Below are 24019 nucleotides of genomic sequence, written 5' to 3'. Positions count from 1 at the left end.
TCCAGCCTGGGTGACTGAGACTCCAACTCAAAAAAAAAAAAAAAGAGAGCTTGTAGTTTAACAGTGAAAAATGTGAATAAAAAACAGTTTGAGAATTTAGGAAAAATAGAAATGTAGGGAAAGTTAATGTACAGACAATAGCCTTTCATGCCCTAGTGGCTCTTGGCCTTATTTCTGTGTTATAGATGGTGTAGGAATGAATGTTCATGTTAATCAGATGGCACAGAGTAGGCACTTGATAAACAGTTGGTAAATGGGTCATTAAGAAAAGACTAGGTTATGCTTGATTAACTCTATAGAATAAAGGGAAATGTGTGACAGAGTTCCCCTTATTGTAGAAAGATTTTCTTTAAAAAATTATTATTATTTTTAAAAATAGCATCTTTGGAACTTAAGGGGGTAAGCCTTAGTTACCAAGAAAATTAACTTTTTGGGAATGACCTTATTTTCTGTAAATTCTAAGTTAATTAGGAATTAATGTCACTTGATTTTACATTTCATATTTAAATTTTTATTTATTAGCACTAAGATGCTATCACATAGTTGCTCACTTAAATTATTTCTGGTTTCCTTTGAATTTCAGAAGTCTCTGCTATCTGGGCTAATGTGTCAGAATTTGTGGAACAGCAGCTAATCCGGCACAAGGTGGGAATTTAATGTTTAAATTTTAATGTGGGAGTCCAAAGAATCTTTCCTCCATAGTCTTATATAATTTTGCTGGGAGTGGGGCAGTAGATTTTAGAGTCATTCAGTTTAACTTTCTTTTTAAAAATGTAAGTGTACATGAGACTTAACAGCTTAACTTTCAGTACTGTGACTTTATGATACACTTAGGGCTTGTAGGTGGTAGATTTAACAAACATGGATTTTATTCTTAGGTATACTGAGTTTGTAAGTTCTGCTCTTCTAGTGATCAGCCTGGGGTTGTGTAAAAAACTAGATGAGTTCTGTTTTTCTGTGATCTGATAGTTACCAACATAGCTGTAGGATATAATACTTTTTGTCTTGCTTCCTTGTAAGGAATAAATTTTTTTTTTTTTTTAGTTGGAGTGCAGTGGCTTGGTCACAACTCACCACAGCCTTGATCTCCTGGGCTCAGGTGATCCTTCTGTCTCCACCTCTTGAGAGCTGGGACAACAGGTGCGAGTCACCTCTCCCAGCTAATTTTTAAATTTTTTTTAGAGACAAAGTCTCACTATGTTGCCTAGACTGGTCTCAAACTCCTAGGCTCAAGCAATCCTTTCGGCTCATCTTTTCAAAGTGCTGGAAATGCGGGTGTGAGCCACCGTGTCTGTTGAAGGAAGTCTAATTGAAATATAAGAAGGCAGTCAGGAACTAAACTCAGCCTACCAAAATGAGAAATTTTGCCTAGGGCTGAACTGTTCCCTCCTAAATTTTGGGTTTAGATGCCATAGAACTGAATGGGGATTCTGCGAGGCGCTTAGGGAGAAGATGTGAAACTTTTATACTATACTCAGAGGTCCCACTAGGTAGCTCTTGGGTACAATTCATCCTTCAAACTTATTTTATTTGGTTTAAGAATTTGAACTTCTTATCATCATTTAAAATTGGGAATATTTATATAAAGTTTGGGTTTTTTTCTGCCTCTTTCTTGAAAAATCAGCAGATATAACAACATCTGTCTTCCAATCTTTATGGTGATACTCGGCTGGAACTCTGGAGCTCACCATGACCTCTCCCCTTTAGATGAGGGATGCACTCTAGCAGTCACGTTCTCTGGTTGGCTATCTTCACTCTCTTGCATTCTTTTTTTTTTTTTTTTTTTTGAGTTGGAGTCTCCCTCGGTTGCCCAGACTGGAGTGCAGTGGCTGCTCCCAGCCACCACAGCCTCGACCTGCTGGGCTCCGGCGATCCTTCCGCCTCAGCCTTCCAAGTAACTGGAATTACAGGCATCTGACTGCGCATTCTTTTTTTTTGACCCTTGTAGGCATTTGAGTTTGTAATCCTCAATGTGTGATATCTCCAGGGAGACAGAAATCCAGTTTGAGAGCCAGAAGCATTTGCTTTCACCCGTCAGCCAAGATCTCTACATTGTAGCATATGATTTGGATGTGGGGTTGTCTGATTCTAAGTGGCAGACATAAAATCTAAAAGAGGGAATGAGAAAGCAAAGATTCTTATGTCCTTTTAAATTCCTCTAATAGCCGGGCTTGGTGGCTCAGCCTGTAATCCTGTACCTTTGAGAGGCTGAGGTGAGTGGATTGCCTGAGCCCGCGGGTTTGAGAACTGCCCGGGCAACTTGGTGAGACCTCATCTCTACAATAAATCAAAAAATCAGCCAGGCGTGGTAGCACACGCCTGTAGTTCCAGTTACTCGGAAGGCTGAGGCGGAAGGATCGCCGGAGCCCAGCAGGTCGTGGCTGTGGTGGCCAGGAGCGGCCACTGCACTCCAGTCTGGGCGACAGAGTGAGACTCCAACTCTAAATAAATAAATAAATAAATAAATAAGTGAGATTTCAACTCTAAATAAATAAATAAATAAAATAAATTCCTCTAATGGCAAACGATTAAAATTTAAAATGTCACACAATTTACGAAGAGCAATCCTAGATATAGAGTAAAAGATGCCATGGCATTCATGCAGTTTTTCTTAGCCTTTTAATGATATGGAGATAAGAGATCTGATATCTGTAAATCATCATGGATCAATATATTACATTTTATATTAAACTTATTTGAAAACTTAGAATTATAAAATGCTGTATCTATATGGTCCTAGATATCATTAAAATTTTAAGGCCTAAGCTTAATCAGCTTCATGTTTTTTGAATAACAATACTAAGGATTATTCTTTCTTCACCCCTTCAATGAATTCTGTTTGTTGCTCCCCCCCCCCCATTTCTTTTTCCTTTCAGGGGGTTCAGATACCAGGATTTGGAACTTTCACTTTCATGAGACAAAAGCTTGAGGTGGGAAATAACAAGTTTATCCTAATCCAGAGGCCTGTGTTTATCATGGCGGAGAAGTTAGCACAGATCCATGGACTCAAACAAAACAAAGTATATACTCCTGGTAAATAATTTTAATATTTAAGATTTTCCCAGACGGTTACTGGTCTGGGGATAAAAATGAGAGGGTAAGACTTGGCCAGTGCTGCCTCACTAGTTTCTGACTTGAGGGGCTCACCTTTCACATAGTACCTTTGGCAAAGGGAGGAACAAAAGTAGAAATTAAATGGAGTCTTCCTGAAGTTCATTTTAGACCCCAGCAACCCAAGAGGCAGGCAGGAGAAGACCTGATGAGATATAAAGGCAAATTTATATAGAAACTCCCCACAGAGCTTTATTCATAATTCAGACTAAGAAATTACAGGAGGTAATAAAGAAGGGAGAGTTATTAGGGTCTTTGGTTGGGAGAACTAAGTCAATATCAGCTGGGAAAAAGATAACTACAAGTATTCCTATCATATATATAATCTAAATTATTAAAATTTATAAGTTAGAAGCTGAATAATTCCATAAAGACTTAATGCATACCTTTGATATCTTTCTTACATCCTGAGAACAACCTTCCTTCCTTCCTTCCTTCCTTCCTTCCTTCCTTCCTTCCTTCCTTCCTTCCTTCCTTCCTTCCTTCCTTCCTTCCTTTTCTTAAAATACTTACTGAGGATCAGCTATTTGTCAGGTCTTGTTCCAGGCTCTTGAGATTAAGTGGTAAACAAAAAAGACATAACCTCTGACATAGACAGCTTCCACCCAGCTTTAATGCATGAGCTTGGGAACACCTGCCTTTGTTCTTAGCAGCCTAATTTCTGGTTGTGTTCCTTTTGACTTTCCTTATTGTCCTTTCCTGCATCAAACTCATAGCTGGATAAGGAGAGACAGTCTATCCTAGACAGAAGCAGTGAAAAGACTACAACTTTCCTTTAAGTTAACTTTCCTAAAAGCTGCTTTTCAGAGTAACTCTCCAAAACAGTAACAAAAATGATATATTGGAAAAAAAATACTAACAAACTATACTTAGAATTCATTATGCATATAGTCAGTATGGTGGGTTTGATGGACTTTTTGGTCAATTTTGCCTAGAGTTTTTTTTCCCTTTTTTCCTCTGCTATATGGCAACAAGAAGAAATATCTAGAGTTTTATACAGAAGAAATATATCCTAGTTCATAAAACTATCTAAGGAAATGAAAATAAAGCCAACATTTTTGCAAAAACATTTGTGTCTCAGAATTAAAACTTATTTTCCATCCTGGATCTTGTAGTATGGTCCAAAAATGTAGTTTAGAGCTACAATCAATTTTTTTACAGGGTGAGGAAATTTCAGAATTAAAACATATATGACTGAATTAGTTCAAAAGAACAATTCTGTCTATATTTTAGCCTTAAGGTTATGGTTATTTAGTATTAATTAACTAGATAATCAAACATCATACGGTGGTTTTAAAAGGTTAGCAAGACATGGTTCTTGTGTTAAGAATCTCAGAAGCTAGCATAGACAATAAATATATAAGTAAATAGTAACACATGATTAAGTTCTGTAAAAGCAGCATTGATCAGAACTGGATCAAATGCTATGGGAACCCAGGAGAGAGCATACCTAACTCTGCTTGGGGAGGCATAGGATGCAGTCTTAAAGGAGGATAGCACTCTGCCAACAGAGGAGCTGTGGGAAGATATTTCAGGAATGGTGGGAACAAGTTAAGAACATGGGAAAGAGTGAAGTCTGTGAAGGTATTGATGAGTACTTGCATATGGCTAAGGCATATGATTGTGGGATCAAGTAGAGGGTAAAAATGGTAAGAGTCAGTTGTGAGGGGCCTTATAAGGTGTGATAGGACTGTAGACTTCATCCCGTAGGCACTATAGAGCCACTGTAAGTTTTTGAGCTGAAAATTGTCTCTACAGTTCCAGTTTTTAGTCTAGGAAGATAGCTATTTCAATTATAGTCATTTGGTAAAATATGGTAAAAGCCTGAACGACAGCAATGGTCATTAGGAGAGAAACGGAGGCATCTATTTAGGAGACATTTCAGGTGTAGAATTGATAGGACTGGTTGAGAGTGGTGAGTAGAAAGAGGAAGGAAGATATTTAGAATGACTCAGATGTCTTAGATGGAGAATAGATGGGTGCTCATGCCATTATCTGCCATAGGGAAAGAAGGAGAAAGGCAGGTTGTGGTGGTGGATAAAATAAGGAATTTGCTTTTGGATATGCTGCTGTATTTGAGATTCCTATATGGGTATTTAGGTGGAAGTGATTCCACAGCTTAGGAGAGGGGTGGGGACTAGAGATCAAGATTTGAATAAGTTTACCCAGGAGAGGATAAGTAGAGACAGACAAAGACAGAATCCTGTAAAAAACAAGAAAACAAACCTCAGTATTTTATAAGAAGATCAGGAGGAGGGATGCTAGCAAAGGAGACCAAAGAGGAGAAAACTGGAGAACCAAGAGCGATGTCATGGATATGAGAGAAAAGACAGGACATGGACAACAAAAGTTAATAAGATTTGTGAAGTATCCACTGACTTGCCCACCATGAGATGATTGTGTCCTTACTGAGATGAGTGAGCTGAAAGACAGATTGCAGAGAGAATATGGGTTAATGGGAGGGGAGAATCTAGATGTAGGCAAGAAACCCTACTCTTTAAAAAATATATATTTAAAAAGAAGAAATGGAGGAGGTTGTATAGAATTACTCTTAAATTGTGTAGGAGACAATGGGCTGATACAGTGAAGCTCATCTCTTGTGTAGCTGTTAATCATCATTCCTTAGTGGACATTTGAAAGGCTATAATTCATATTCATGGGGTGAGTGTTCAGAATATTCTCATGTTCCCTCTGCCCTGTTTCTCTATCAGTGGACACTGTTATTGTCTCTCTTTGGATTTATCGTCTTGATCTTCTTTGCTATTTACCCCTTTCTTGACTTGTGGAATTTGCACAACTGCTACATCTATTCTAGTCAAATAGATGCCGTGCTTCCTTCAAGCTAGGTATCATCTTAGTCCTTTACAGTGTTGTTTAGTCTAATGGCTCATTAGAGAGGAAAAGCTTTCCACATATTATTCAGCTTCATTTTCTTGTATAAGACCCAGTTTCATTTAAATGCTAACTTCTAGTGAAGATGACTCTCTTTTCAAAATATAAACATTTGTAGATATTTATTTAGAGTCAGGGTCTTACTCTGTATGTAACCCAGACTGGAGTACAGTGGCATGATCAAGACTCACTACAACCTCCAACTCCTCTGGGCTCAAGTGATCCTCCTGAGTCAGTCTCCTGAGTAGCTGGGACTACCCTTGCACACCGCCTCACTCAGCTAAGTTTTTATTTGTTTATTTATTTTTTGTAGAGGCAAAGTCTTGCTATGTTGTCCAGGCTGGTATTGAACTCCTGGGCTCAAGGGGCCCTCCTGCCTTTACATCCCAAAGTGCTGGGAATAAAGGCATGTGCCCCCACACCCGGCCTTTTAGATGTTTATAATCATTTAAAAATGATAACTGGAGGATATGGGCAAATATTGCTGCAGTGCCTCCTGAAAGATGAGGAGGCTGAAAACTTGAGAAAACTCTCAGATGAAGAGAAACAAATAGTTATTACTATGTCTCCTAGAGAAAATCAAAAGCTTGTCTATAGTGTTGTTTAGAAAGTGAATTGTTCTTATTTTGAACATAAAGCATTATACTTTTAGATAAAATTATACTGATTAACATGTATTAATAACTAGTTGTGTTATTGTCTGCAGTAATAATATTATATTGGGCATAACTAAAGGCTTCACGTGAGCAATTTTATTTTTGGGTTAATACCAAAAATAGAGCACCAGATAATTATATGTGAGTGTGAATGACATGTCCTTATTGTAACTGCCACTTTCTTTCCTCTATCCACCTTTTTTCTCCTCTAGGTGATATCCCAATTGTTCCACTTAATTTTGTCATGATATCCCTGGAAGGTCCTTTTAATAGGGATGTAGTGGAAGGATGTGTGAAGGAGACGTTGCTTTTTTTATCACGATCCATTTCCATCAAACAAAATGTGGAGTTTATGTTCAAAGGAATTGGGGTCCTCATCATCAGAGACAGCAAAGTGAAGATGAGATTTTATAAAGACTTCCTTTCAACCATGGATGGAAGTGGGGCTTTGGCAAAAGTCCTAGCAAATGTAAATTAATATTTTCCTTCTCCTAAGTCCTCTCTTAAATGTAGCTCTGAACCATCTATGGATGTGTTGTCATTAAGAAAAACTAAGGTTGGCGTATAGTGAGTGACAGCTACCCCAAGTGCATAGAAGTTTTTTTTACATGATTAACTTTTTGACAAAAAGGATTATAAGGGCAAAGGAACTTTAGACTAAGTTTTGAGTCAATGCCAACTGAATAATATAAACAGTAATAGAAACGTATAACTGAACATTTTATAGTACCTTATAGTTTAAAAAGTTCTTTCATATGTATTATTTATTTTATTTCCTTTTTGTGGGGGGAAGAGTTGGGGTCTTACTTTGTCACCTTACTTTGCTGAAGTGCAGTGGCATGATCACAACAATCACAGCTCATGGCAGTCTCAACCTCCTGGGCTTAGGTGATCCTTCCATCTCAGTGTCCTAAGTAGCTGGGACTACAGGCATGCCACCATGCCCAGTCAATTTATTTTTATTTTTTGTAGAGAAGAGATTTTGCTGCATTGTCTAGGCTGGTCTTGAATGCCTGGGCTCAAGCAACCCACCTACTTCGGCCTCCCAAAGTGTTGGGATTACAGGTGTGCGTCACTGTGCCTGGCCATATATGTATTATCTCATTTGAGTTTCAAATTATTATACAATCGGTATTATTATCCTAATTTTACAAGTGAGAAAAGTAGGGATTCAGAGAGTTTTGTGGGAACCCCAAGGTCAAGGTGTTGATAAGTGGTAGAACTGGAATTCAAGCACAGACTTCCCTGTCACTCAGCTTTTGCTGGTTCTCCTGCAACAAAATCTAATTCAAGTCATGGAGATGTATCTTTAGCTTTGAATTTGCCATGTTGTAGAAGAAATGTCATAATTGGCAGCTTTATTGTTAACCTTTCAGTAGGTGATATAAACTTACACATTGTTAACCCTTAAGTAGGTGGTGTGACCTTCACACTAATTGGACATAGCAGAGTTTAAGAAGGCAACGAAATAGTTAATCAGCAGGCTTTATTGAATACCTTAATGTGCCGTAGGTATTCCTCTGGGAACTGATAAAGTCTACATGAATGAATTGAATGATCATGGAATGCTATATAATCCTATATCCCCTAGAGAAAAAGCCCAAATTTTATTTTTTAAATTTTTAAAAATGTTTTAAAATTTTTATTTTTATTTTAAAGATGTGGAGTACAAGTCAGAATTGGGTACATAAGTGGTCTACGTACGGGTAAAGTTTGAGCCTCCTATTGGTCCTCAGTTCACCTGGAAAAGCCTGATTTTTACATGAAAAGGCTATGAATATCATCTAATTCTACACATTTCTCCTGCCATGAAGCTCCGGGATGGAGATTTATGAGATGGAGTTGTACATACTGGAGCTTTTGGTGCTTTCTTTACACAGTCTGGTTTCATATAGGCTTGCTAAGAGGGATGCCACCCTGTGTGTGGAAAGTGGAAACACACCCAGGGAAACACACTCCCTTGCTTTTTCATGAAAACAGGGCAAGATTTGCAAGTCCATAAGCAAGGCCAAAGTGGCTAGCTCATCTCTAACCCTCAGGGACTCCATTGAACTTCGTAGCTTCAACATGTGTTTAAAGGAGAAGATGACATTTTCCTTGATCTGCTGAACTCTAAAGTATAACTTTTAAGGAACTTTTCCCAAATGTACTAGTCCTGAAAGGTATTCTATGAAAAAAGAGTTTAGAGGCAGACTGAGAACTGCTGATTGTATCAATCACCCTCATGGACAGAGGCACAAAACACAGCAACGTGTTAATGTAGTTGAGAAGCTGGCTATAAGGCAGCCAGGTGAACTGCCTGAATGTATTTAATAATGGGATTCTGGGTTAATTTAGTACTCATTAATTTATTTGAGAAACTGCTGTCAGGTGGTGGGAGTGATAGTTTCACTCCCAAATGTCCCGTAACATAAACCTGAGTGGTGTGCTGTGCAGTCATCCCCTTGGGAAGCTATGGGCTTATTTCAGTGGTGCTGCTTTTGCTCAAAATATTTTTAAAACTTCTTTTTGGGAATTCCCTTCAAAGACCTTTGTAAGTTATGGCATTCATTCAAAAAAATAATTTTATATGTTATTCTATACTAATAATGCAATAATGTGATTGCTATATTAATAATTATACAATACTTAGATACTTGTTTAGTGCTATCCACTGACATAGAGTAAACTCATAGAAGTCCTATGAATTGCATCCTGTTATTGTCTCCACAACCTAGTGCCATTGCTGCTTGCACATAGCTGTGGGGATTTAAACCAAACTTGACCAAACTCCAAGGCCTTCTCTTAAGTGCCTGATTTTAGAATCTTTGGTCATGAGTGGAACTAACCAGCTGCTTATTTTCTGGAAAGTTTCAGAAAGTCTGCTGTCCTCTTAAAGACATCTAAAAGAAGCTGTCAATTCTGAAGGCAGTTTCCCAAAAGGAAATGGTTTGAGAAAAGGCAGCATCAATGGAACTGCTGTGCAGCTACCCAGCACGACTACTTTGATGAATGAGATCATTCCTCATTGGGTTTGAGCTCTGAATTTCAAGCATTAAACAAAAACAACAATAAAAAGTATCATAGTATCCTTGCCTTTGAGACAGCCTGTAGTTTCTGATTTGTCTGAGTCCTGGACTACAGCCCAGGTGTAATCCTGCTCTATCTCTTGTCTCTGTCCTTCAGAGGCCTGGCACTGTGGACTCGGTGTTGTCTAGCAGAGAAGCTTTGGGGAAGCGGCCCAACAGTATGCTCGCATTTCCAAGGTTAGTGCTTTGCTCCTGGGTTCCTCCAGGCACCAGTTCTCCCTGCTGATCTGTTGATCTGTTTCAATAGTGTTTCTCAACCTTCTGTTGCTCATGCTCCTTTTAGTGCATTCTTTCTACCTCTCAATGTACCAACAAAGAAGAGCTTATTGCAGACACTTTCTGTAGTTTAGTTAAATAACAAGGAACATTTAGAATATATATATTTTAAACTACTCTTGGCTCCCTGGAAATTCTGATACTAACTTCCACCAAACGTAGTCCCCACAGTATTAGTAAAACTTCTTACTTGCTGAACGTTCCTCTACTTTCTGCCACTTCCTCTGCTCTAACTTCTTTCTTTTCCTGCAGTTTATCTTACTTCCTGAGCTCTGATTTTTACCACTAAATGGGTTAAAAAGGTAAGTTAGAATAAGTGAACAGTTGTACCCCTGAGTACAGTGGGTGCTACTGGTAACTAAAAATGTCTGTATTTAATCTTTACTATAACCATACAACATATGTACAAGAGGCGAGCCCCCCCCAAACCAGAATTGTCTTTTGGACGGTGGGCCCCTTGTAGAATACTCTGAATTTGTTTCTTCGGATCAACCAAAGTTTTCTTTTCTTTTTTTTTTTTTGAGTCAGAGTCTCAGTCTGTTGCTCAGGCTGGAGTAGCATGCTCTTGGCCACTGCACTGCAGCCTTGACCGGCTGGGCTCAGGCAATCCTTCTGCCTCAGCATTCCAAATAGCTGGAACCATAGGCGAGTGCCAGCGTGCCTGTCTAAGTTTTTGATTTATTGTAGAGACAAGGTCTTGCCTAGTTGCCCAGGCTGGTCTTGAACACCTGAGCTCAGGCAGTCCTCTTGCCTCGGCCTCCCAAAGTGCTGGGATTGCAGTCATAAGCCACTGTGCCCAAAGTTTTTATCTGGAAGTTTTCAGAAGTTTGCGTCCTGATTGTGGCAAACAAGTGACTGGTTCTTCCACCATGGCAATGCACCTGCCTATACCACACTGAGTGTTCAGCAGTTTCTGACCAAAAACCATATGACCCCCCCCATGCCCCATCTTCCCTATTCACCTGATCTTGCTCCGAGTGACTTTTTAATGTTTCCTTGATGAAAAAGACCTCAAAGGGAAACATTTTGCTGTTGTAAAAGAGGTGAAACAAAAAACAGTAGAAACACTAAAAGGCTGTTGTAAAAGAGGTGAAACAAAAAACAGTAGAAACACTAAAATGAACGAGTTCAAAAACTGTTTTAAGCAGTGGAAAAACCTTTTCAACAGGTGTATTGTATCAAATGGTGAGTACTTTGAAGGTGACTGAAATTTAAACACGTAGGAAACACAAATGATTTTTATAAATAAATTCTGTTTTTTTTTGGCTTCCTCCCTCATATTATAATTTTCTCCATTTTATAGAGATACAAATTAATTTTAATTTTTTTATGTGAACAAAGCAACTTGGGGAATTATTAACACTGGACAAAGTGTCAAGAGACTTGAGCTTTATTTCCAGTTGGCTACCACTTGTTCATTGTGTGCCTCTCAGCTTTGTTCTTATTCTTGATTTCTGTGCCATTAATCACCGTGCATTCAAGTTTGGGGAATAACAACTAGCTTCCTAAAGTATTATTTTCTCATATATTTTGAGTGTGACATCCTCTTGTGTTTAATGGTTTGGAACAACCCCCTTTCTGGAAAGAGCTGGATGACATATACCTCAGAAGAGTCAATATGAAGGCCAGAATAAGCCTTAGAGATTAGTTAGTTCAACCCCCTCATCTTGCAGATGAAGTGACCATACAACTGAGTGGCCAAGCTAGGAATAAAACTATGGCTCCTGATTGTTGCATTGTTTTTTCCATTGCACTGTGTTGCCTTACTCATTAAAAATAAATCAGTGGATTTACAATCATCTTATTTTGATGATGTTGGGAAGCAAATTTAGCTGTCACCTTCGACATATTTTGACTTATGCACTCCAGTTGCAGTGGGTCTAAGAACAGAGAAGGAGGCTCCTGTCAACTGAGAACCTAGAAATGAACATGAGGACTTAAGTACTCAGAACAATTGTTGGTGTTTTACTTATGTGACTTTTGGTCCTTGAATTTACTGACAGTAGCTCCACCCCACTCCCAACTCCAATCTGGTACTCCATACCTGAGACTGAAGAAAACCTGCAACTACACATATCAGCTGAGCACCCCTCCCTCACCCCGAGCTGTGCCTTTGCAAGTTCTTCTCTTTTGCCTGGGGAGAGGTTGGGGAAGTGGAGTGGAGAAGGCGGGAGGAGAGGAATGGTTATTTTGGGGGCATATTCTACCAGCCTATGAATCCTTGCCCTCAAGCTCTCCAACAACCACCTTTCATTGTATCATCCCATGACATCTAGTTATAGAACTAGAAAGGGTGTAGAAAAAATTCAAATTGAGATAAAAAACAAAAATTTAAATCAAGGCCTTCAGGGAAACTTCTCTATATACAAGCTGCTTTTGAGCCTTCGGAATAGAGGAAAAGGTTGTGGTCAGCTCCCAGACTTGACCTCAAAGAGAGTAAGTCCATGATATGTACTCAGCAAATCAAACCACTCACCCCTTTGAAGGAAGTGGGCTTATTTCAGAATCAGTGAGCTGGTTGGGTTGCTTCCTGGAATCAAGAGTTCACATAGTCACCTGTTCAGGTCCAGAGCAGTAGACAAACATCTTGGCTTATTCCTAGGATTGAGCTCAAGGAGATGAAGAACAAACCACCTATGGTGACCATTGTAGAAGAAGATGGAGAGAATAGAGAAAGAAAGTACAAGTCAAAAAACCAATCGGACAAAGAAGAAGGCATCAGAGGTAGGCCAATGATTTCTGGGTATGATCTGTCACTATTGCTTATGAACCTGGCCATATCACTTAATAACTCATATGCCCTAAGTAAATAAAGTTAGATTCATAAATAATCCCTGTATCCTCTCCAACAAATATCTTCTATTCCTAGAATATTGTATTTCACTCACCCACTTTATCAGTCTTAGATCCTATGACTCAGGCTCTCAGATGATAATCTCTTTTATGGTACTCCATTGCTTAAAGGGGACAACACTCAGATACCTGCAGGAAGTCAGCTAGAAATGTGATGCTAGGGAGATGTATTAGCTTAGATAACTTAGATAACTTTTTTTGTGTGTGAAAAATGAAGATGGTCAATTTTACCTCTTCGATGTCTGTAAAAGAAAGCTAGCTTCTCATACCTACATCTGCATTTAATCTTTGTGATAGGATGTTTCGGCTGAAGCATATGAAGAAAATCCTAGGACTCTGATAGGGTCCTAGGGACTCCCGGGGCTTGCCAGACCACTTTGAGGATTATTCCTAGAGCAGATTGTTACTTTGTGGAAATGTGGCCCAAGCGGTATCAAATGTTCTCACTTTTCAAAAGAAGCAGAGATCCTGGCTTTAATGTACAATCTATTGATTGTTAAATGTTGATTGATAACCTTTGTTAATGTTGAAACAAAAAATTGCTGATAGGGCCAAACAGAACATATCAATGGGCGAATATTATCTTGTCAATGTCAGTTTTGCATGTGTGAACTGCAGGATCACAAATACATACTTGCATTTTATTACAGCCTGATTCAACAAATTGTCTGCTATCCCTCATGGCCAATTAAACATAAAAGGCAGAGATTGGGAGACAGGGGTGTTTAATTTCTATAACCAGGTTATAGGGAGACAGGTTGGCATTATTGCCAAAATCTTGCTCAAAGCAACACAAATTCATTCCACCCAAAATTCATAGTCCTTTACCCATCCTGAGTTCAAAGCCTACATGCAGTTTTAGCATGATTCAAGATTTACATGAACAATTTTTGATACATGACCACTGATGTGACACAAAGTTTCCTGGCCACGTTGACATTTTAGATAACATTTTGAAATTTACAATATGTTCTTTTACAGTTTGTTTTTTTTTAGAGGAAGGGGCACAAAATTGTAATATTTGGATGGAAGGGAAAACATAATTGTAACATTCTTTTATTTCCAGAGCGCTGCCTCTGATAGTGAAATGTCCTTGTATTCACAGATGGAGGGGAGGTGGGCAATGCCTACTCCAAGCTTTCAGACACATTCCTGTTGGCTTTGGTTCACTCTCCTAATCATTAGGTGGTCTGGCTTGCAGACTGTTTCTTCTTCAGTACCAGAAATAGCTTACTAGATAAGAGTGGCATGTTGGGCAAGGCTGTGCCTTGCGGGGGCCAGTGAATAGGATAAATGTACGCTTTTGAATCCAAGTGGCTTCTATGCTTAGCCCAACTCAGCTACAAAAAAATATTTTTTAAGTCTTTTCTAAATGACTGTTCTGATATAATCAAAATGGCCTCTCTTTAGCCTCTAACAGTTTCTCTAGTCTCATTTCCTCATTTGCCATTTTGCCCTACACAGATCCCTTCTTTGTGTAAAATTGTTCACAGACAATTTTAACAGACAACATGCCTGCCCTCCCCAACTTCATCCTTTTGTTCATTTTTTTCCCCCTCCAGCCTGGAATGACCTTCTTTTAGCTATCTCAAACCTACTCACCTTTTGATACCTTTTTCACATCTCACTTCACCCATGAAAACTTCTCTTGTCCCTGGATCTAAACTGGCTTCCCTCTTCTCTGAATATGTCAGACTCTTGAAGACTGCACCATGTGTTTGGGATTTAGACATTTTACATCATTGTCCTAAATTGCTGTTTGCACAATGTATGCAAAACACTTAGCATTGTTGGCATGTAAGAAGACTTCCAATCTTATTTTTCTCTTTAACTATATCTTTTGAAAGATTTACCTCTTTTTATTCTCTAAATGCTCAGCACAGTGCTTTTTAAATTTTGCAGATAGGATAAGGACAATTATTTGAAGATAGTGTGTCTTTTATGACAATTTCCCTTGGTTAGAAACTGTCAGAATTTGTTTGTGTTAAGTGCAAACTACCCAGTTGGTGGTTTGAAAGTTGAAACTTGTTTTTATTCATTCTTTATTCTATAGAGGTTTCATCACCAAAGAGAATTCGAGATAGACAAGGTATGCTCCCTGCCAAAGTGACAAGCGTCAGCTTGCTGGACAAGTTTGAGCGAAGTGCGAGTGGTGGAAATATTATGACCCCTAAAAGGTAATACATTGACATTTTAAAAATTGTATTTTATTAAATATAGTTTTGAGTCATTTTTTGATGCAGGTGATTTAACTAATTGTTCATTCATTTATCTTGAGACCATTCTCTGTGCAAGGTGTTGGGGATAATACAGATGGCCAAGGCTCACAATCTAGTGGAAAGCCAAACCTACACAGAGGGATAAATTAGGATTCAGTGGGATATACATTATCACAGAGGCAGAAACAAAATAGCACAGAGGAGGGAGCATCCAACTTTCCTTCCCTTTATAGATTTGGGCTTCTCAAATCTACAAAACTCTCCTTGTTGTTTTCTGAATGCTTGGCTATTATGATGTGATACAGTGTCGTATTTATATCAAATTGGAAAGTAATATTGTCAAACACAGCTGGTACTCCTTTAATTCTCAATAAAAATTCTTTGAATGAATGAGTGTATTACAGTTTATCATGGCCATATCTTCTTCTTGTGATTTCTATTTTACCTTTCTTTCCTTGAGCAGGATACTTTTTAAGACTTCAAATTGGTCAATCATACTCAAGTATTTATTGAGCATCTGTGTGTCTTGTGTTGTGCTGTCAACTTTCAATGTATTAATGTGACACAATTTATCAGCTATAATATGTGCAATGCATGTACTTCGTAGATTACTAAAATCAAAATCCTACGTTTTGCTTGTTTTGGATAATCTCACTGTTACAAAAGATAATTGATAATTCATTGTCTAGTACTTTGGAATTTAGTTCAATCCAATAAACCTTGAGCACCATCATGTGCCAGGTACTATTCTAGGCACTGAAGATACAGAGCTGAAGACATATAAACCTACTTTCATAAAACAGTCTTCTAGGGAGATTGACATGAAAGAAATGATGCATGTTATCAAGACAACAAAAGAAATTATGGAGGCTGTAAAGAGGAGGGAGTAAATAATTGTTGGAGATTGTTAGTGACAGTTTCCTGTAGAAGTCGACCAAAAAAAGCTTTTTGTGCTGATTACTAACATAATACATGTTTATCACAGACATTTTGAAAAAACTATAAAAGCAAGAGTTACAAAAAATCACCCATAACTGCACTGAATAGAGGAAAATTTCTATTAACGTTATAGTGTATATCCTTTATTTCAATGCATATACAATATACACATATATTTATATTTGCAACATACACATATTTTTAATAAAATTGAGATCATATTATATGAACTTTTGTTGTACTTAATAAGTGGTGAGATTTCCCCATGGTTTTAAATATTTTAAAACATGAACAGATGATTGCACATCATCTCAATGAAAGATTAAACCTTTTGTTTAACCAGTCTCCTGTTGGATGTTTAGATGGTTTCCAGTTTTTTAGTATTAGAATGTTGTAACAAATATAATTATGTATAATTTTTGCACACATCTGGATATTCTGTAGGATAAAAACTTTAAAGGTAAATTTTAGAGATAAAGGGTGAGCCCATTTGTCATGCCTTTGATACACATTGTCAATTATTTTCTGGAAGATTGTACCAAATTATCCTACAGTTTTGCTAATACTGGATGTTGTACTTTAAGAGATCCTTTTACTATAATAGTAAAATAAGGTATTTCATTATTGTTTTAAATTGTGTTTGTTTGATTTCTAGTGATTTTATATTTATTTTTAAATATCTCTTAACCCTTCATAGTTCTTTTGCAAATTTCCTGTTTGAATCCTGTATCCCTTTTCTTCTGGGAGGTTCACTTCATTTTATCTTAGGGACAGGTTGTATTTTTTTAAAAGAGAGCCTTATTTACCATAGGTATGAATAGTTTTCTGATGTATATGTCTTAAATGTTTCCCCAATTTTCTTTTTTAATGAAAATTTTAAAAAAATTTTAAAGAAGTGTGGTACAATTCAGGATTAGGTACATAAGTGGTTATTGTACAGGTGAAGTTTGGGCCTCTCATTGGTCCCCACTCCGCTTGATTTGAAATCAGGTATACTTATTGATGTTATGTGCCCCCTCCCTCTTGCCCTGGCTGTTCCACTACTGTAGTATTATGATAAATATTCAGGGTTCACTTATGGGTGAGGACATGTGGTACTCAGTTCTTTGTTTCTGTGATAGATCACTATTATGGACTCTAAATCCATCCAAGGTACTGTGAAGTCCATAATTTTGTCCTTCTTTATGGCTATATAACATTCAGTTGTGTATAAATACCACATTTTATTAATCCAGTCCACTTTCAATGGGCAGCATGGTTGGTTTCATGTTTTTGCTATTGTGAATAAACATGTATGTGCAGGTTTCTTTTTTGCAGAATGATTTGAGTTCCTCTGGGTATATTCCCAGTAGGAGGATTGCTGGGTCATATGGAAGTCAGTTTTTGGATCTTTTAGAAATTGCTACTAGTACAACCACTGTTTTCCACAGAGGTTGTAATAGTTTACACTTCCACCAACAGAGCAGAGGTGTTCCCTTTTCCCCACATCCTCTCCAGTATCTGTTGTTTTCTGTTATTGATGATGCCATCCTAACTGGAGTTTAGTGGTATCTCAGTGTGGTATTGATTTGCATTTCTTTGATGACTAGTGAGGCTGAGCATTTTTTCATATATATGTTGGCTGGTCATATGTCTTCTTTTGAGAAGTGTCTATTCATATATTTTACCCACTTTTTAATAGAGTTGTTTTTTTTTTTTCCTTTTGGAATGTTTGAGTTCCTTGTAGATCTTAGATGTTAGGCCTTTGTCAAATATACAGTTGGCAAATATTTTTTCTCATTCTGTGGGCTGTTTCCCCACTCTCTTAATTGTTTCTTTTGCTTTGCAGAAGCTTTTCAGTTTGATGAGGTCCCACTTGTCTATCTTATCTCTTATGGCATGGGCACTTGGGGTTTTGATCAGGTATTGGTTACCTTTTCCAATTTCTGTAGGGATGTCTCCTGCATTTTCTAAAATCCTTATAGTTTGAGGTTCTACATTTAGGTCTTTGATCAATTTAGAGTTGATTTTTGAGTATGGCAATAGGTTGGGATCTTGTTTAAATCTTCTACATGTGGTCAGCCAGTTTTCCCAGCACTATTTACTGAATATGTTCTCCTCTCCCCAATGGTCATTGGTGAAGGCTTTGTTGAAGATGAGTTGGTTGAGAAATTGAGGTTTTGCTTCCAGAGTCTCTATCCTGTTTCATTGGTCTGTATGGCTGTTCTTGTACCAATACTAGGCTGTTTTGATTATTGTAGCTTTATAGTAGAATTTGAAGTCTGGAAGTGTGTCACTTCCTGCTTTGTTTCTTTTGCTGAGGATTGTTTTGGCTATTCGTGGTTGCTTATTTTTTCATATGAATTTCTGTATTGTCATTTCCAGGTCTGAAAAGAATGATGTTGGTAATTTAGTGGGGTTGAATCCATAGATTGCCTTGGGTAGGATGGACATCTTAACAACATTGATTCTTCCAATCCATGAGCATGGAATACTTTTCCATTTGTTTATATTTTCTTTGAGTTCTTTGAGCAGTGTTTTGTAGTTTTCATTGCAAAAATCTTTCACTTCTCTGGTTAGGAAAATGCCAAGGTATTTCTTTTCTTTCTCTTTTTTTTTTGCTTGGCCATTGTGTTTGGGATTGTGCTTTTTATTTGGTTCTCCGCCTGTTTGTTGTTGCTGTATGAACATGTGACTGTCTTTTGCATGTTTATTTTGTAGCCTGAGATTTTGTCGAAGTCCTTTATCAGTACAAGGAGGTTTTTGCCAGATTCTCTTGGAAGGTTTTCAAGGTATAGAATCATGTTGTTTGCAAAGAAGGATAAGTTGACTTCCTCTTTTTCCTATTTAGTTACTCCTGATTTCCTTCTCTTGTCTGATTGCTCTGACTAGGATTTCCAGCATTATGTTGAACAGGAGAGGGTGAGATGGACAGCCTTGCCTTGTTCTGGTTTTCAGGGGAAATACTTCCAATTTCTGTTTAGCAGTATGTGGTTGTGGGTTTATCATAGGTGGTTCTTACTATTTTGAGGTATGTTCACTAAATGCCTAGGTGTTCAAGGGTTTTTAATCAAGAAAGAATGCTGGATTTTGTCAAAAGCCTTTCCTGCATCTAATAATTCAGAATGGTCTGGTTTTTATATCTGTTGATGTATTGAATTACATTTATGATCTCATGGATGTTGATCCAGTCCTGCATCCAGGGGATGAAGCCTACTTGGTCATGGTGGATAAGTTTGAGATGTGTTGTTGGACCCAATTTGCTAGAATCTTGTTGAGAATTTTGCATCTATCTATGTTCATCAGGGTTATTGGCCTGTAGTTCTCTTTTTTAAATGGATCTTTATCTGGTTTGGGTAACAGTGTAATGTTAGCTTCATTAAATGATTTAGGGAGAGTTCCATTTTTCTTGATTGCCTGGAATACTTTCAGTAGGATTGGTATCATCTCCTCCTTGTATGTTTTGTAGAATTCCACTGGAAAGCCGCCTGGTCCGGAGCTTTTTTTGTAGTAATTTTCTTATGACAGAGTCAATTTCCTGGGATGTTATTAGTCTATTTAGGGTCTCAATTTCTTGTTTACTTTCGGAGGTTGTGTGATGTCAGAAAGTCCTCTATTTCATTTAGGTTTTTGAGTTTGTTTTCATATGGGTATGCATAGTATTCTCTGATAATCTTTTTTATTTCTTTGGGGTCAGTTGTGACTTGATCTTTTGCATTTCTGATTGTGTTTATTTGGGTTTCTTTTTTTAAATTAAATTTTGTTTCCGCATCATTTAGGGCACAGAAGTTTAAAACTCATTCTGTCCAATTTACCAACCTATTAAAGGTCCTAAACACCATGGCAGAGGATGTTCAGTACATGACTACATTTTCATTTTTACAAAATATTCTTTTAGAAGAGTAAAGAATGAGTGGGATAGGATTAATGCTGCAAAGGAAGAGGTATAATAAAATGTTGGCACAATTTAGGAGGTTAAGGCAGTAGCCGAGGCCATTTGTATCTAACAAATGACCTTAAGGCTCTTCAGAGGGGCTTCAGGGCATCTTAAAGGGTGAGAGTGAGGTCGTGTGGATAGAATTCTGGGCTCTATTCCCTCACTTCTACCGGAGAATGCTGCTTTTTTTTTTTCTGTTTTATATACTGAGGTTTAAGTTTTTTAAAACTAAGTGGGATGTAGGACTTTCATTACTTAAGAGAATTCTCACACATACTCACTCACCCCAGATTTTGAGGTTTAAGAAAAAAAATTATTAAAAAATGAAAGCTTCTGCTTCCAACTATATGATGATCTAAATATTCTGAAAAGGTCCTACTAAGAGCCAAATCCAGTCCACTACATGTTTTTATAAATAAAGTTTTATTGGAACACAGCCATGACCATTTGTTTGTATATTATCTGTGACTGCTGGTTGTGTCAGGGATTATATGGCCCTCAAAACCTAATATATTTACTCCCTGGCCCTTGTCAGAAAAAAGTTTGCCACTCTTTGTTCTAAAGAATCTAATTCTCAACCCAGACTCCTATAACTTCTGACAGATTAAATTGGGCCAAACTGAGGTCACAGTCCAAAATTAAAGGAACCACATATAAACAAGGCGCCACATAAATAAAAGCCATCAGAAACAAAATATGGAAGAATTGAACTCTCAAGGGTTCTGGATCTTGAACATTAAGAATACAGAATGTTTAAAGAAATAAAAGATAGAATGGAAAGCATAAGCAAAAAACAAGAAATTATAAAACAGGACTAGTGAGGCTCAAATCTTCAGAGCATTTGTATTTTGGAACTGCAGTAAGGGATTGTAGACGCATATACTACTTAATCCATTGGTTATTTAGAAGACTTGTTTTATTAGGTTTCTAAGTAAATGGAGGTTTTGGGGGGGATACTTCCTTATTTTTTACTGTGGTTGATTTAATGTCAGTTATTTGGGGCTTTATAATTTGTTGAGCCTCTCTTTGTGAATTCCTTGAGTACTTATACAGTGATTGTTCAATGTATACTTGAGACTGTGTACAACTATTCTTTGTTTTTTTTATTTTTACTTTTAAATATGAGGGGCACAATTCAGGATTAGGTATACAAATGTTCATTATGCAGGTACCCTTACAACTATTCTTTGGATGCAAACTTCTAGGTATTAGCTAAACCTTGTTCAATAAGTTGTTACAAGCTTTTAAATCTTTACTAATTTTTTTATGAGAGAGATGTTAAAAATCTTTCACTGTGATTGCATACTTTTTTTAGGTTTTTTTCAGTAATTATGTCAATTTTTGCTTCTTAAGCAATATGCTGCATTCTACACATGTCCATGATTTTTTTGGTAAATAGTTCCTTTTATTATTATAAAATCTTCTCCTTTGTCTTTACCAAACCTTAGCTATCTGATTAACAATGCAACATTTGATTAGTATTTACCTGGAATAACCTTCTTATGCCATTTCCCATCTTTGTGTGTGTTTTATTATTTTATGTGTGTCTCTTGTAAACAGCTTATATTTGGATGTTTACAAATTCACTCTAGACTTTACTTTTCAATTGTAATTATTGGTATATCTGGACCAATATTTATTGTCTTATTTTGTACTATCTATTTATTATGCATCTAACTTCATTATTCCTTTTCTGTTTTCTGTTGGATTGATCACATTTCTTTGGCATGCTTTAGAATTTCCTTCAAACTCCACCATTCCAAGCCTTCCGTATTTTTGTTGTCTAGAAATTTTGTTCCAATTTGCTATTAAGTATACAAATTTACTATTATTTTATGGTCAACGATCATTTAGATTTGCCAATACATTTTACCAATTTCTTTACTCACCATTGTTTCTTATATCTCTGCCCTTTCTCTTGGGTTCATTTTTCTTTTTCTTTTTATTAAAGTATATCCTTTAATTGTTCTCTGACTTTTCAATATACTTAATCTTTGTATTCCTTAAAATGACTTATTGTGTTGTCACTCTTGAATGCTCATACTTGGTTCATAGTTATTTTCTCTCAGCACTTTAATGATAATTGCTTCATTTTCTTCTGACAGTTGTCTTTATGAGAAGTCTGAGTCAATCTGGTTGTCATTATTTCTTGCAGCTTATACAAGTCTTTCTTATTGTTTGATGCTCTGCACTTTTATTAATCTTAGGAGTCATGACTTTCTGAAGAATTTTTATCTAATATCTTCTAGAATATTGTTCCTTGCCATCCCTTTAGTCTATAAATCCAGCACCCTATTAAATGTATACTTGAGCTTCTGAATTTGTTCTTTATTTCTCAACTTATTTTTCAGGATTTTCATCTGTGTCTCTGTTTTAGGTGATATTATCAGTTCTATTTTCTAATGAATTTATATTAATATTAGGTGAACCAGTCTCACCCCGAACTTATCTCCCCCCACCACACTGAACATAGGCACTTCCCACCTCAAGGACTTTGACTCACCTGGAATGTCTTTTTCATCAGATATCTACATTGTTGCTCCTTTGCTTCCTTCAGGTATTTACTCAAAGGTCACCTTTTTGGTGAGAATTTCCCTGGCCATTCTATCTACATTTTAACATTCCATTCCTCCAGTGTTGCATGGCATTTATCATCATGGAACATACTATAGAGTTCACTTATTTATCCTGTCATTGGCTGTCTATCCTCGTCAGAATGTTAATTCCACGAGGATAGGGATTTTTGTATGTGTGTGTTTTGTTCTTCTCTGAGTCTCCTGTGCCTAGTACAGTGTACATGGTAAGCATTTTTGTGGGAGGAATATATATCATCCCCATGACAGAATTGGTAATTTGCAAGACTACACAGTTTCATGTCAGTTAGCTTGTGAGCAAAAAAGCTGGGATTCAAACCCATCTTTATCTGACACAAAGTACAGGTTCTTAACCTCTCTAACAGCTGTTCTAAAGTAAACCGCTGAGAAGTGTTTGTCTTATATCTATACCTGCTCTAAAATTATCATTGCTCTAGTGGTCAGACTGTATTGAACATTAGTTAATTTTGTATTTTTTAATAGCTTATCACCTCCAGGTTGTCTGAAAAATGACAATGAGATGAAGCCCAGAACATCCCTCATCCCTGCTTGCCAGGATCATAATAAAGCAGGACAGGTACAGTGTCTTCAAAAAAAGCCCCATCGGAACCTTATTCTGGTCTCTATTTCTCAAAGAGAGTTCTGAGAATCTCTTAATTATGATATATGGGTATGGTTCAAGCACTCAGGCTCAAAACTAGACTGTGATAAATCAAGATCTACCAGTTAACAGAAATAGGGCTGGGAAAACCCGTTCTAGGTTTCAACTTGTGTAAACATTTCTGATAAAGTGAGAGCTTAGTAAATCCTTTAGATTTTTTGTAGGCTCCACTCTGCAAATGCCATTTCATTAATTACCACCAACGTATCTTTGATAAAATCTGTTTCTTTATATACCCAAGCTTTGGAGAGCTTGTGAAGGAGAAAAAATAAAATGCAAACAATTTATTTGTCCTGAAATTTGGGATTGTAGGAGATGTGCTATGTATGTTTGCAACGAGCACATCGAAATTCTCCATTGTACTACGGTGAGGAAAGATGGAGAAGAGAGATAGAAGATGAGCGACTCATACAGCAGTACCAGATGTTGAAAGATCAGGAGGCGCTCATCAGACACCAGGTAATCCAACACCTTGGTTAAAGAGTATTTGCCATGGGTAGGTAGAACATGATCATAACATGTCCTCTAAAATATTCCATCCATATGTCTACACTGTAACGTATCTAATCTCGTATTGACTGCTGGACTAAAACTTAGGTTGTGTCCAAGTTTTTGCTAATAGTAAACAACACTGGGATGAATATCCATTAGTTGAATGTTTGCACACATCACTGAAGTTTTTCCCTCATAAAGACTAAATTTTAAAATGTAATTTCTGGATCCATATTGCTTTATTTTTGATTTCTGGTAAAATATAACTCCAGTCAAGGCTTTTACTTTCAGATTCATGTCCTATCTCGAGCAAACAAAGACAGAGTGGCACGTTACGTTTGC

At 37.1% G+C, this 24019-nt stretch overlaps 1 protein-coding gene across 2 annotated transcripts in view; it reads left to right on the top strand.

The window, feature by feature from the left end:
* CCDC81 (coiled-coil domain containing 81) overlaps positions 1–24019 on the top strand; it is an 87391-nt gene that overhangs the window by 20845 nt on the left and 42527 nt on the right. The window contains exons 2-9 of one of the 2 annotated variants that reach the window (XM_008071042.1): positions 584–645; positions 2877–3033; positions 6872–7128; positions 9825–9904; positions 12606–12727; positions 14910–15033; positions 23008–23101; positions 23498–23644. In XM_008071042.1, the coding sequence (XP_008069233.1) occupies positions 584–645; positions 2877–3033; positions 6872–7128; positions 9825–9904; positions 12606–12727; positions 14910–15033; positions 23008–23101; positions 23498–23644 (1043 nt within the window). The remainder of the gene's footprint in view (positions 1–583; positions 646–2876; positions 3034–6871; positions 7129–9824; positions 9905–12605; positions 12728–14909; positions 15034–23007; positions 23102–23497; positions 23645–24019) is intronic. The other variant, XM_008071048.1, reaches the window with a different exon arrangement.

This window comes from Carlito syrichta, unplaced genomic scaffold, assembly GCF_000164805.1.
Source record: "Carlito syrichta isolate Samal-C Ts95f unplaced genomic scaffold, Tarsius_syrichta-2.0.1 Scaffold112660, whole genome shotgun sequence".
Lineage (NCBI taxonomy): Eukaryota > Metazoa > Chordata > Mammalia > Primates > Tarsiidae > Carlito > Carlito syrichta.
Note: the sequence above shows the minus strand (reverse complement) of the source record. Positions and strands in the feature narration are given on the sequence as shown.